The sequence below is a fragment of the Anopheles marshallii genome, chromosome 3 (genome assembly GCF_943734725.1).
Source record: "Anopheles marshallii chromosome 3, idAnoMarsDA_429_01, whole genome shotgun sequence".
NCBI classification, from domain to species: Eukaryota; Metazoa; Arthropoda; class Insecta; order Diptera; family Culicidae; genus Anopheles; species Anopheles marshallii.
This window is the reverse complement of record NC_071327.1, coordinates 83692345-83705342: the sequence shown is the minus strand read 5'-3', so window position 1 is coordinate 83705342 and position 12998 is coordinate 83692345. Positions and strand designations below refer to the sequence as shown.

The 12998-nt window shown below is 44.6% G+C and overlaps 1 protein-coding gene across 2 annotated transcripts; it reads left to right on the top strand.

The window, feature by feature from the left end:
* The first annotated feature begins 5455 nt into the window (after nucleotides 1–5455).
* Nucleotides 5456–12679, top strand: LOC128715671 (ATP-dependent 6-phosphofructokinase). Of its 2 annotated transcripts, none has more exons than XM_053810582.1 (6): nucleotides 5456–5602; nucleotides 6984–7480; nucleotides 9615–9723; nucleotides 10934–11122; nucleotides 11188–12473; nucleotides 12538–12679. In XM_053810582.1, the coding sequence occupies exons 1-6, from the start codon at nucleotides 5456–5458 to the stop codon at nucleotides 12677–12679; spliced, it is 2370 nt and encodes a 789-aa protein (XP_053666557.1). The 2 variants fall into 2 exon arrangements, with proteins under 2 accessions (XP_053666557.1, XP_053666556.1); XM_053810581.1 differs by lacking the exon at nucleotides 9615–9723 and adding an exon at nucleotides 8619–8727.
* Nucleotides 12680–12998: the final 319 nt, after the last annotated feature.

Below are 12998 nucleotides of genomic sequence, written 5' to 3'. Positions count from 1 at the left end.
GAGTGTGTATATTTTAGTTTACCGGCGAGCGCGTTCCCAGTTATTGGGCCAGGTGTAGGTTGTCCGGTACTAGCCGTTAGCGCAACACAAAGACAATCAGCAAGCGGCCGAACGGAGCTCGCCGGTACAATTTGTCTCGGGAAAAGGCTCTGCCTTTCCGTTATCGATACACACTACTAAAAGAAACGATATGGCATGGCCGAGTGAAAAGATGATGATCATTATGTGGTGTGCTGGTGTTTCGTGTTTTCGTATATGCGCTGAACAAAGTGTCGGGTTCCATGCTTTTTTGAACAAAGGAAGAAGGAACACCCAAACAGATATGTTAAAATGCGATGGGATATGAAGGAGATAGCTAAGTCTTTTTAAACTGTAAGAATGTGGCCAAGGTACATGTTGTTTCTCGTGTCAACAGGTTGCAAAGCAAGGTTTTTGATGGGAGATAGATGTTTTTTTTTTTCATTTTTGTTTGTTGTGCGAACTGCACGTTTGTGGCAGCAGCTCAGCGAGCTACCTGGGATTAGCATGGAGGGATAACCTAGTTTAATATAAAATATGAAGCAAAACTGTCGTCTTACATCATTATACAGCAACATCAAACCCGAAGCAAAGCGCAGGAAAAGCCTCCTCCCTCACACCCCTACCATCACGTCCCAAATTGGGGCTGGAATAAAGGATTGTGAACTTTGCCATCTTCGAATCGTCCGCGAAAACCACCATCGCACGTGTGCGGTATTCGAACCAGGAGGACTATTTACTGCGATAGTAGGATTTGTATGTGTTGTAACGCGAGGAATTAGACAGAGAGAGAGAGAGAGAGAGAGAGAGAGAAAAAAAAACAAACAAGAATCATGTTGAAGAACAAAAGAACATCAAATGGAAATTATTACTCTTGTAAAACCAACATCAAACAAGTCGTCGTCGTCGCCGTCGTTTAATCAAATAAAAGAGCAGTAAAACAAACATGTCCCAAAAACCGAGAAGTTTTACAAATCTAAACCACCCGTTGATGTCAAAAGGATAAGGGAGAACTTGGGGAGCTGCTACTTCCCTCGATGTAGGAGACGATACACACGAACAGAAAGAGGGTAGAAATCACCCTTACTGTCCCAACTACACACACAACATGCATAAAGAATGTGCACACACTCTCTCACGAACTTGTACACACATACACTGAAAGAAAGCGGAAAAGCCTAGTGTGCTAGTGTTGCCAGCCAGCTGCATTAAGAAAATTCAAAGCCAACCCAATTTTCCCCGCAGAAGAAAATTCGTGCGCTCGGTGCCACACTACTACAATACACTATTAATGCTACTACTACTACTACTACAGGCAAACATGAGCAACACTATTTGTTGATTTCGTGATACAAGGATATTTTGTTTTCGCTCTATTCGTGAAACAATAAAAGGAATACATTGTAAAAACCAAAAACTCTAATGGACGCAAGGCTTTCCCCCGTACGTGTGTTTGTGTCCGACAAAAGGGAAGCAACATGGAGCTATGAAAGTAAAATTGCGGCACTGTGTGTTGCTATAAAACCAGAGACATTTAGCCCTTGTAAATGAAACGGATTTCCACGGCACCAATTTGCAGGGTAAAGGACACCCACACATACAGAGGATAGCGGATGAATGGGTTGTGAATGAGCAGTAAACGCGAAAGCTGACATAGGCATGAGGGAGAGATATCTCACCTACCCAAGAGGTAACTCTCCTACACAAAGCCACAGTCACTGTCATGTAACAACATGATAAAACATTGAAAATAAAGCAACATTATGATGAAACAACCAACTCGAACCAATGTCCCGCGGAACAGCACACATTCCGATGCTGTGTCTCCCTGTTGCCTGGCGGTCACACTTCCTGATGGACAATATTGTAGCGAAATGGATTAGTTAAATTCCTTAACACGCAAAACGGTTAGAACTCAGCTTCGTTTACCGTCAAAAGTTAATGCATTCTAAATTTGGGGATGAATTGAATATCGATGGTTCCAAGTCGGACCCAAGCACCGTGGTTCTCATTCTTCACATTCCTCCCAAATCCGTACTCTGAACATTGGACAACTTTTGGAAATTGGGATCATTTATTGTACGGATATCCAACTTCTACAGCTAGTGGTTCTTCGCGTTCTTGATAGTCAATGCGGAAGGAAGTCCTTCCTAGTAGATAGGAATACTACTACCAATACTCCAGTAGAAGATACTGCTTCGTCCTTATCCCATTCAATCGTCCTTCCTTCCTTTTTCATCGTCCACTGCTACATCCTCTCTATTCAAACAGAAACCTGAATAAAATTGTCAAAGTCTGCAGTCGGGATATCTGGGGCCCAGTACCCAGTAGTAGCAAACCAGAACGCTCTTTGGCAGTGAAGAATCTTTAAAACAATACTATTTAAACAAACAAACATGGTGATCGATAGAGTTTCCAAGTTTTTGAAAATTGTTCATGGTTTTATCTTTGGGTTTTCTTGTTCCTTTGCTGTGTCACAGCGATAGCGCGAAGTACTCCAAACACGTACGTTAACGACATGAGCAGAATAGTTCACTTTTTCAGATGCATTCTATATTGTTAAACCAGCTTACAGAGCAATGAAAAATGGATTTAAAAAAACTAATAGAACCGTAGAAACAACAGAGCACATCCAAACACAGACTTAAAACATTGACAAACAAGCAAAAACTCAAAAACACACAGAACAGTAATAGCAGCAGCAACAGCTACAGAACCGTTCTTGTTGTAATCCTATGGCTCACAGAGCAGCAAAATAAGGCTATCAAATTTACAGGAAGTTGGAAAAGTACGAATTAACGTTTCAGCAGGTTTTTGCAAACCATTGATGTAGAGATAAAGAACTTTTCGAACTTAGGTGTAAGCTGATCGGAAGTTTTGAGAATGCTTACAAAATGGCTGAACAGGTACGGTTAAACCGAACAGGGGAGATAAAACAATTCTAAAGCAAGTAAAAACCCAAACCCTCACACCCGCGCTAGTATTCCACAGTTAAGGCAGCGCCAGGCAATTATGTAATTCAAATTCCGCTTAACAAAACTAAACCACACACAAAAGTTAGAAGCTTGGTGAGCCAAAATCCGTTCCTAATCATTGGGGAACGTTTGAACTTGAAAGGCAGAAACCAATGGAGAAAGATCATAGACGAAGAGCGAAGAGAAGCGAGGACGACAAAGAAACCGCAGTAAGTAAGCAAAGTAAATCAAACTTTGTGTGGTGCTTACTGGACAAACAGAACATAAACAAGCAAACAAATGAAGATAACAAAACCAGCAGCAACCGCAGCAGCAAACAAGCGTGCGCGCGCCTCAGTGCATGAATATAATCATCTTCGTTTTTCGGTATTATCGCTGTTTCACATTCTCTATATTGGTTGTATCATATGTGGAAGATAAGAAAATGGAGAAAACAATAAAAAAATATATAAAATAAGTATAACACGGGGGAGAGACATTTAAGGACGATCCCTTGCTTTGAGAAGTAGCAGTAGTTGTTGTTGAATATTTTTGTTCGAGGCACAGAGCTCATAGCATATTATTCCAATTGAGGTTCATTCGCTAGACCTCACCGTAGAAGTCTATTGTCCTTGGAAAACTTATCAGTTTATTGATTTCCAATTGACTGATTGAAAGTGCAAACTCAACGTATTTGCCAAAATCATATCTCTTTCTTTCGTAGTCAATTTTGAGAAGTAGATTATCGTGAGTACATTTCTCAAATTCCTTGAGATGAGTGGTTCTACAGTGCAGCTGACATCATTGTTAGCATTGAGCTGAATCACGGACTTTAACACACAGTCTCCAGCCGTTTATTTCACTGGCTTTGTGTTAATGTTTCGTCATGCTTGCGAATGCAATGCTGGAAGAGAGCGAAATGAATCACAGGTTCAATAACCGCCACTTTTGAACTTTTTTTTCTTCTCTTGACAAATTGCACGTGTCATGCAGCACGTTTCGTGGAAGAAGAAAATTTCATGCAATTTTGTAACCGGTTTTCAGAGATTGTCCCATTCATCAGGTCATGATGAAATTTCGTCTGATCATTGTGAATTTGTGTGAGATTTGAGAGACTTTTTTTATTTACTTCCTGAAGGCCACGTTCTAAAAGATTCAAATTTTTAAATAATTATTACATGATGATGAAACACAGCCTTCATGTGAAGAAATTTCGTGTATATAAGATTGAACGACGATCAGTTGTTGAACAGGGTATACACGAATTATATCGAAAAGAAAATGTACCCACTTAAATAATACATAAAAGGCAACAACAAAATAAAAGAAATTCAATCATTTGTATTTTCTTTTCCCCGCACGCCGGCATTTGATAGCTGTCAGTTAACGCATACAGGCTGGCCCATAAAGTGCGAATAGACAGATGACAATCAAAAGCAAAAGAAAACGCCAGGGAACTATACATCCACGCAAATAATTCTCTGAAGTACGTTTTTGTATCAGTTTTATCTTATTTGGAACAAAATTAGTATAAATCTTTATTTTTATCACACATTTTTACCGAACGGCGTAAAAATGATTGATGGAAAGTAGGCACCAAGGAAAACTGTGCGCTGAGCTGTCAAATTGCGTTTGATGGTAGTGGTAAGTAGCAGTGCATCGAGCCAACCTGCCGTACGGCAATCGCATAAACATTGAATTTGCTTATAAAGTCACCTTGAAATGTCACCGATCACCTTTGGGAAGCTCGGCTACTAAAAAAAGGAACCGCCGTTTGTGTTCGCTTCTTGCAGTTGCGTTTTTCACACAACAGACCCAGGTGGACGACTCGCAACCGAGAACTCACAAATCGGTTCACCGTTCCGGCCCAGTGTGTGGTATATTTCGCAGTTCAACGGTGAGTGTAGAGCGGTGGAACTCGAGCCCTCTAGCCGTGCGGGTAGGACGAATTTGATGCGCCTCTTTGGTTGATTAGCTTTCCTACCAAAACCAGTGACTCCCCACGAGGCTACGATGAGATTGGTGCAATTATTACAATGTAGAAACGATAGCGTTCAGGAGGATTGCAGCATGAGGAGCACACCGGTGCCATGTGATATAACTTTGCGAAAATGTGCAAGATCCTTGTGCTGGTGGTCCTTTTTGTCCGCGGTTAATAGCCAAGTGGTTGTGATAATCCTAAATAAAATCAATCCATGTTGAAAGTCTAAACAATTTTACTGCTGGTTGGGTTGTGCAATCTAAGCAAGTTTCTTCTTCGTGCTACTGTTACCAACCATAGAAATGATTAAATACCCTGTGTGTGCGTTGGTGTATGTGTGCGTGGGTGTGATTACTAAATATGAAAGTTGTTCCTCTCTTTTTCTTCCTTCTTCTTCGGACACTTCCGCCGTGCGTTAGCAGTAGAAGAGGTGTGTGTTTTTAGTGCACGTGTGTGTGGTAGTTTTTGCATCAGCTAAAAGCATCTTTACCCGTGAAGCAGAATGTCGAGCCAACCGGTACAACGGTTTATTCAGTTTGGAGCCCACAAGGGCAAGGGTATCGCCGTCTTCACTAGCGGTGGCGATTCTCAGGGCATGAATGCGGCCGTCCGAGCCGTGGTGCGCATGGGAATCTATGTTGGATGCAAGGTAAGTCGCAGGAATCATTACGAACTGGTTTATCATGCCATCATCATTGACCAATGCTTACACTTTTCATCGAAGGGAAACGTTCGCGACGGGTCAATTCAGATTGCTCGAGCGCAAGATAGCGCCATAGCCTCATCACAAGCAGCTAAATATATCTTGTCGTCGTAGTCGGTCGGTTTAACGCACACGCATCATTGCCATCACGCACAGAAGAGCAGAAGGCACCGGTGCGGTGGTCAAGTTTGAAAGTTCAGTGCTATCAATTGAACTAACAGTTCGTCCATGTAGGAATGTGTCCTGCCGGCAAGGATATGTGTTCGCTACATCCGTCCTAAAATATCTCAAACATCACTCGCATCATGAATGAGCGACGGCCAATCGTTTGACCATGACCGTGCCAAAACATGACGATCCTAATCCCACAGTGACAACATTTGCTGCTTGTTGATGTTGTAAGAGCAACGTTATCAGCATGCCGAGAACTGGCATGCCGTCCGTTTGGGACACGGCTGTCGCTTTCATTTAATGGCAGGCCGCTGAACGTTATCGATAAGCTCTATGCAAGAGTGTTTTATGACATTTTATGAGTCTAGTTTTCACTTTCATGCCAACAAAATGTTTACTTTTCGTCTCGTGGACAACGTAATGATGCGGGAACATCGTCGAATTTGTGTCCAGAGTTGTTTTGTCGAACATATCCCATCTTGACCTATAACGAACCAACAAACCAACAGTTCAATTGACCTATATTGGCATCGAAGAGAACTTAAATGACCTTCAGACGGTCATAATATTTATATGCTCCCATACTCAATGGACCAGCAGCAGCATACACCCACCGGCTGTGAGAAGTTGTATTTGTTGGCAATACTACAGGAAGGAAGGTCATCGCAAAGGTGAAACCGTTCAAATTGGAACAATTGTGGAGTGACCGAGAGCTGGCGGGATTACTTATTGCCTAACGGGGTTTTGTTTAGCCAGTTGGGGTGAGGGTTTGTCTTGTTTCGTGGTGAAGAGTGCTATTTATAAGCACAAATCTCAAAAGAGAGATTTCAATAGGACGAAAACAGATGGAGACGCCAGGTTGCTCGTATCACGTTAAAGCACTTGCCAAAAAGATTTGTTTTTACGTTTCACTAACGCTCCAGAGTCATTACCAGCATAGGATGTGTGCAACACACACAGTAGAACAGAAGGAATCTAAATGTAAAAATATGGCTTTGTGTGTATTGTGTAGTGATGAGATTACCATTATTTGCGGTCAGATTTCTCCATTTAGTAGCTAATTGGTGTTCATATGATCAATCTAATTAAAGGAAACGATTCAACTACCACATAATTCAGCCTTTCTTAACTAATGTTTACCCTCCACCTTCAACAGGTTTACTTCATCCGCGAAGGCTACCAGGGTATGGTGGACGGTGAGGACAATATCGTCGAGGCTAACTGGTCATCGGTGTCGAGCATTATCCACCGGGGTGGCACCGTAATCGGTTCGGCCCGCTGCAAGGACTTCCGCGAACGTGCCGGTCGTCTACAGGCCGCCTACAATCTCGTTTCCCGCGGCATCACCAACCTGGTCGTGATCGGTGGCGATGGTTCGCTCACCGGTGCCAACCTGTTCCGGCAGGAGTGGGGCAGCTTGCTGGACGAGCTGCTGGCCAGCAATCGGATCACGCAGGACCAGCGCATCAAGTACAACAGCCTGCACATCGCCGGTATGGTCGGATCGATCGACAATGATTTCTGCGGTACCGACATGACGATCGGTACGGATTCGGCACTGCATCGCATTATCGAGGCGATCGATGCGATCGTCAGCACGGCTTACTCCCATCAACGTACCTTCATCATGGAGGTTATGGGACGTCACTGTGGGTAAGTGTGGGCCAACGTTATTGCACAGTTGAACTTTATCACAGGTGTATCCTCCAGGCGAAAGAAATCGCGATGATATGCTAATGGTTTTATTCTTTTTTAAAATTTCCACCATCGATTTTTACTCGACGATTCGGTTGTTCGTTACCTGTCGAACGTTTGAAATATATCGTTTTGCCCTAAAGTTATCTGGCGGTCGTTGCCGGCGTCATATCCGAGGCCGACTACGTCTTCATTCCCGAGTCTCCGCCGCCACGCGACTGGGAGACCAAAATCTGCGATAAACTCGAACAGGCAAGCGCAATCACACCCATCCAGTCACGCAGCCAACAACACTGCAGTTGGTTGTGCAGCTCCTTCCTGGACACCCTTCATACTTGCATTCTTGTAGTACTCACATTCTCTTGCTACCTAAAGTTGAAATCGGAACCACTGATTCATGTAGCTCACAGTATAAGCTGCCATGGGAATGAATCATTCTCCGGGTGGTTTTTCCTCAAAACAATTCCTTCATTCTTCTCTTACGGAATGAAGTAGAACGCGCTGCGCACGCTATAATTGAAACTAATGATCATTTGTCACTAAATGCACCCGTTCGATTTTGTTTCCCAGTTATCTTGTGCAGAATGGACCCGTCTCTTGTTGTCGGTGTTGCTGTCTCTTCCGTTTTGCTCATTGAAATGTCTTCCATATTAACTGCGAGTTATTCCCCTTCCCCCCGCACCCCGAATGGCGTGTGTTATGAACTCTTTCTCCCCCCCCCCCCCAATAGGCGCATGCAGTGGGTCCTTAACATTCCTCTAATTGACTTGTCGGTGATGATTATGAACCTTATCGAAGAAGACTGTCTCTCTTTGTTGCCCTTTGTAGAATGTCCTTTTTCTTCTTGATTTGTTTTTATTTTGTCGATAACGATCCGTTTTCCACCCGGAACCACAAACACATATCGGCTAATGATGCATCATCCTACATTTAATTGGTCTTTCGATTACGTTTTAAACCCATCACTGGAGCGAAACAAAAACAGCTCCCGTACAAAGTAAAGAAAGCGACACTTGATCATCAGCGATAAGATAAGCGTGCCATACACCAAAATTGCTCCACTCCATATCGTATGCATTATTCATGTTCTTCACAGCTATCTGGCGGTAGTGGCCGGTCTGTGCGTCGAGGCCGACTACATTTTCATTCCCGAAGATCCACCGAAACCCGATTGGCCGGAACGTCTCTGCAAGCAATTGACACAGGCAAGCAAATTGGGGACAGCGAACGGAAGCGTACATCATACCCCCATTCACAATTATGCTCAAAATTCCAAATTATCGCTTTAAGAAAACAACACCACCGCTTCGATGTTTTACGCGATGTTCAGGATTGCTATTGCTAGTTCCAAAGATCATTCATTGCACGAACCTCACACGATCATGACCGCGTGGTGATCACACAGATTGGCGAAACTCATCGAAACTCTGAACTGGTTGTTCGGGTGTGCATGAGCATCTTTCATTACCCCACACTCTACGTGCTGTTACAACATTTTACATTGCTGTGTTTTGTTTTGTAATTTTGTCGTTTTCCTATTACTTAACCAACTTTCTGTTGAAGAATTCTAGATTTCCGTCACATTAAGAACGTCCATTCAATAGTGTTCACGTGTCATGTTCATATTTCCAATGCCTATCCATCCATACACAAGAACTGATTGGTCGAATTGCAAAGAGATATGCAAATATCTGTTAACTAAAATATAAGGCCACACTCAAACTATCGAATTTACAAATGTAAGAAGAAAAAGGGTATCGAAGACATTTTACTTACGTTGTTTTATTTGTTATCCTAACTGCAAGAGGGTGTCCTAATTCTTGATGGAGACGATCGGAACGAGTTTGCTTTGACAGGTGAAATCGTGGAATCGAATGTGATCTGCACTGATCTTCCCCAGGTTTAGACAAATATGTACACCGCCTGTCCAAATTTCCACCCGCCAAAAAAAAAAGAGTGTGTGAAAAGTCAACGTATCTAACTAAATGTTGTACACATTTCTTTCCCTTTAATTCTGATCGCTACCAAAACCATAACGCATTTCTCTTCATCTTGATCACTACTACCGTCATTATTATTGTGTGCATTGTAGTTACCTGGCCATAATGGCTGCTTTAGCTAGCGAGGCGGACTTTGTATTCATACCGGAAGATCCCGTTGTCCACAATTGGCCAGAAAAGCTATGTAAGAAGATCCTGCAGGTACGCAAAACAAAAACCACTACTACTACTACTACTATCGTCTCTTCTCCCCCCCCAGAGACCCTCTCCCCATCTCCGAAACCTTCCTCAGGGGATTGAACAAAATCCGCTGATCGAGGAGAACTAATACCTGATATCTGATGTGAAAACTGACCTCCAAATGGATTCCCCTTTTTCCCCTTCCAAAGTCCTGGTCCACTAACGTTTCAAAGGAATTTTTTTATGCGAAAGTCTATCTTTCTCATTCACGAATAGATATGACTGCTGGAATGGGACGGAACGAAGTAAACGAAGCTAGAATCGTTATTATTTACCATGTTGCTTGTTAGAAATGGATTATTTCAGTGCTTTGTTAGCATTTGAAAACTTGCTTAAGTCTCACCTAGCGAATGTAGCACATAATACCAGAGAAGCCAGCAAATGTAGATTTTATATCATTATTCCGTTATCATTGCAGAATTACTACAAAAGCGTATACACATCATCAAGTTCACGTTATTGTTTTCTCATTGTAGGTTAGCATGCTCGTTAGCAATGTGTTTTCTTACATTGGTGTACTAAGCCAGCTTATGTTTCGCTTTATATCGATGATAGACTTTTTATTTGTAAGAGCTTTAATATGGTTGTGTTTTGGTTCTAGTGATGCTTGGAAAATTCAGTAAGAATCACTTCAAATTGTATGTGATCTTGAAGAAGTCTATTGTCCGTTTCACTTAGAGAATTTAAAAAATCAGCCTTCTATCTTCAAATCCTTCTTTGCTTGCACCGTTGTTCTGCCAATGCTTAGTTAAAATGCTGTGCCAGCTGTTTGTTTGTTGCTGTGATATGCTTTTTCCTTTCACTTTTACTAGCATAATTTACGATCTTCGGCCAGTGATTGGATCCAAAAAAGATTTCAGTTATTCAGATCGCGTAGAATTTACTGCAAAATCCAACCTTATTCGGTCCTCCCGGTCACATCCGTCACTGAAAGATATTTTTCTTTTCGTGTGTATTGTTGCCTTCATTTGGGCATGCATTTCCCGTTTCTACCGTTTTTGCTAACCCCTTCAGCCGCATTCCTTTATCAGAGTCACATCATACCTACATCTCATCACGTCTTCCACACTCACCGTTCAGTACTTTAGCGAACGATACCAAAATCGAAACCGTTAAATGATATATTGTCATTCTATATCGTCAACGCACACCCATCGTATCACGACGACAGGAGCGTTCTGCCGGGCAGCGTTTGAACATCATCATCGTGTCGGAGGGCGCAATCGACCGGGACGGCAATCCGATTACGGCGGAGAAGGTCAAGCAAGTGGTCGTTGATCGACTGCAGCAGGACACGCGCATCACCGTGCTGGGTCACGTGCAGCGTGGTGGCAATCCGAGTGCGTTCGATCGTGTGCTGGTAAGTAACTCACCTCAGGTCCTTTCTGCAACATAAACACTCAACTACTTCCTTTCACTTCGTAGGGTTGCCGGATGGGTGCGGAAGCGGTGCTGGCACTGATGGAAGCGGACGACAAGACGGAACCGTGCGTTGTATCGCTGGACGGTAACCAGGCCGTGCGAGTCCCACTGATGGAATGCGTCCAGCGAACGAAGGCGGTGGCGAAAGCAATGGAGGATAAGAATTGGGAGCTGGCAGTGCAACTGCGCGGTCGTTCGTTCGCACGCAATCTCGAGACGTACAAGATGCTGACGCGCCTGAAGCCACCGAAGAGTGCTTTCGACGAGCAGGGCCGTGGTGTGGGTGGCTACACGATGGCGGTAATGCATATCGGGGCACCGGCCTGTGGCATGAATGCGGCAGTACGGTCATTTGTCCGCAACTGCATCTACCGTGGCGATACGGTGATGGGCATTCACGATGGCATTGAGGGTTTGGTGGCGGGTCACATCAAGAAGATGGAATGGTCCGACGTGACTGGATGGGTGGGACAGGGCGGTGCCTTCCTCGGCACGAAGCGCACACTGCCCGAGGGTCAGTTTAAGGAGATTGCCGCACGGCTCAAGGAGTTTGGCATCCAGGCACTGCTGATCGTGGGCGGGTTCGAGGCGTACCATGCGGCTGGCCAAATTACGGATCAGCGCTCCAAGTACAATGAGTTCTGCATCCCGATCGTCGTCATTCCGTCCACCATCTCAAACAACATGCCCGGCACGGAATTCTCGCTCGGTGCCGACACCGGGCTGAACGAGATCACGGAGATCTGCGACCGCATCCGCCAGTCGGCGCAAGGTACGAAGCGGCGCGTGTTTGTCATCGAGACGATGGGTGGGTACTGCGGATATTTGGCCACGCTGGCGGGATTGGCCGGTGGTGCCGACGCGGCCTACATCTACGAGGAGAAGTTTACGATCAAGGATCTGCAGCAAGACGTGTATCATATGGCGTCGAAGATGAGCGACGGTGTCCAGCGTGGTCTCATTCTGCGCAATGAGAAAGCGTCCGATAACTATAACACCGAGTTCATCCATCGGCTGTACTCGGAGGAAGGCAAGGGTCTGTTCTCCACGCGCATGAACGTGCTCGGCCACATGCAGCAGGGTGGTTCGCCGACTCCCTTCGATCGTAACATGGGCACCAAGATGGCGGCCAAGTGCGTCGAGTGGCTGGTGGAGCAGCTGAAGGCTAACACGCAGCCGGACGGTTCGATTAAGGCGACGTCCCCGCAAACGGCCTGTCTGCTTGGGCTTGTGCGCCGTCAGTACAAATTCTCCCCGCTGAAGGAGCTGATCGGTGAAACAAACTTCATGTAAGTATTCACCGCGAGTGGGGAGAGGTCCCTGTTAATTGCAAACTTCACCATTCCATTCCAGGCAGCGCATCCCGAAGCACCAGTGGTGGCTGAAGTTGCGTCCGCTTCTAAGAATTCTGGCGAAACACGACTCCACCTACGAGGAGGAAGGCATGTACATCACGGTCGAGGAAGAAATGTCGACCGATTCACCGTGCGCCTAAGTGAAATGCCGGGAACTCCTCCGGAAACATCCCAAAGATTCCTTCTCCCCCCACACCTTCCTCCTCCGGAAAGAGGCAAAACATTACCTCCGCAGGTTGCGTTCGAACAAAAACATTCGGAACATCCGACGAGTAGTCGAACAATCTTTCGGTGTGCTTTCGAAAGCTTTACAATTAGTTAACGCAATTGAGTTCGTAGCAAATGACCGAAACGTGGGGCCATGTTGCGGGGATAGCTCCCGGTCCTTCTTTTTTGTGAATTGGTTTGTTTAAGTACTATTTATCGTTTATCGTGTTATCCGTTTTTGTTTCGTGCTTC

What these genes read in the sequence shown, in the direction of transcription:
- LOC128715671 (XM_053810582.1), top strand. Translation starts at nt 5,456, where the DNA reads ATGTCGAGCCAACCGGTACAACGGTTTATTCAGTTTGGAGCCCACAAG. An exon ending in GTGCGTTCGATCGTGTGCTG is followed by an intron (nt 11,123 to 11,187) that starts GTAAGTAACTCA and finishes TTCACTTCGTAG; the next exon opens with GGTTGCCGGATGGGTGCGGA. An exon ending in ATCGGTGAAACAAACTTCAT is followed by an intron (nt 12,474 to 12,537) that starts GTAAGTATTCAC and finishes ATTCCATTCCAG; the next exon opens with GCAGCGCATCCCGAAGCACC.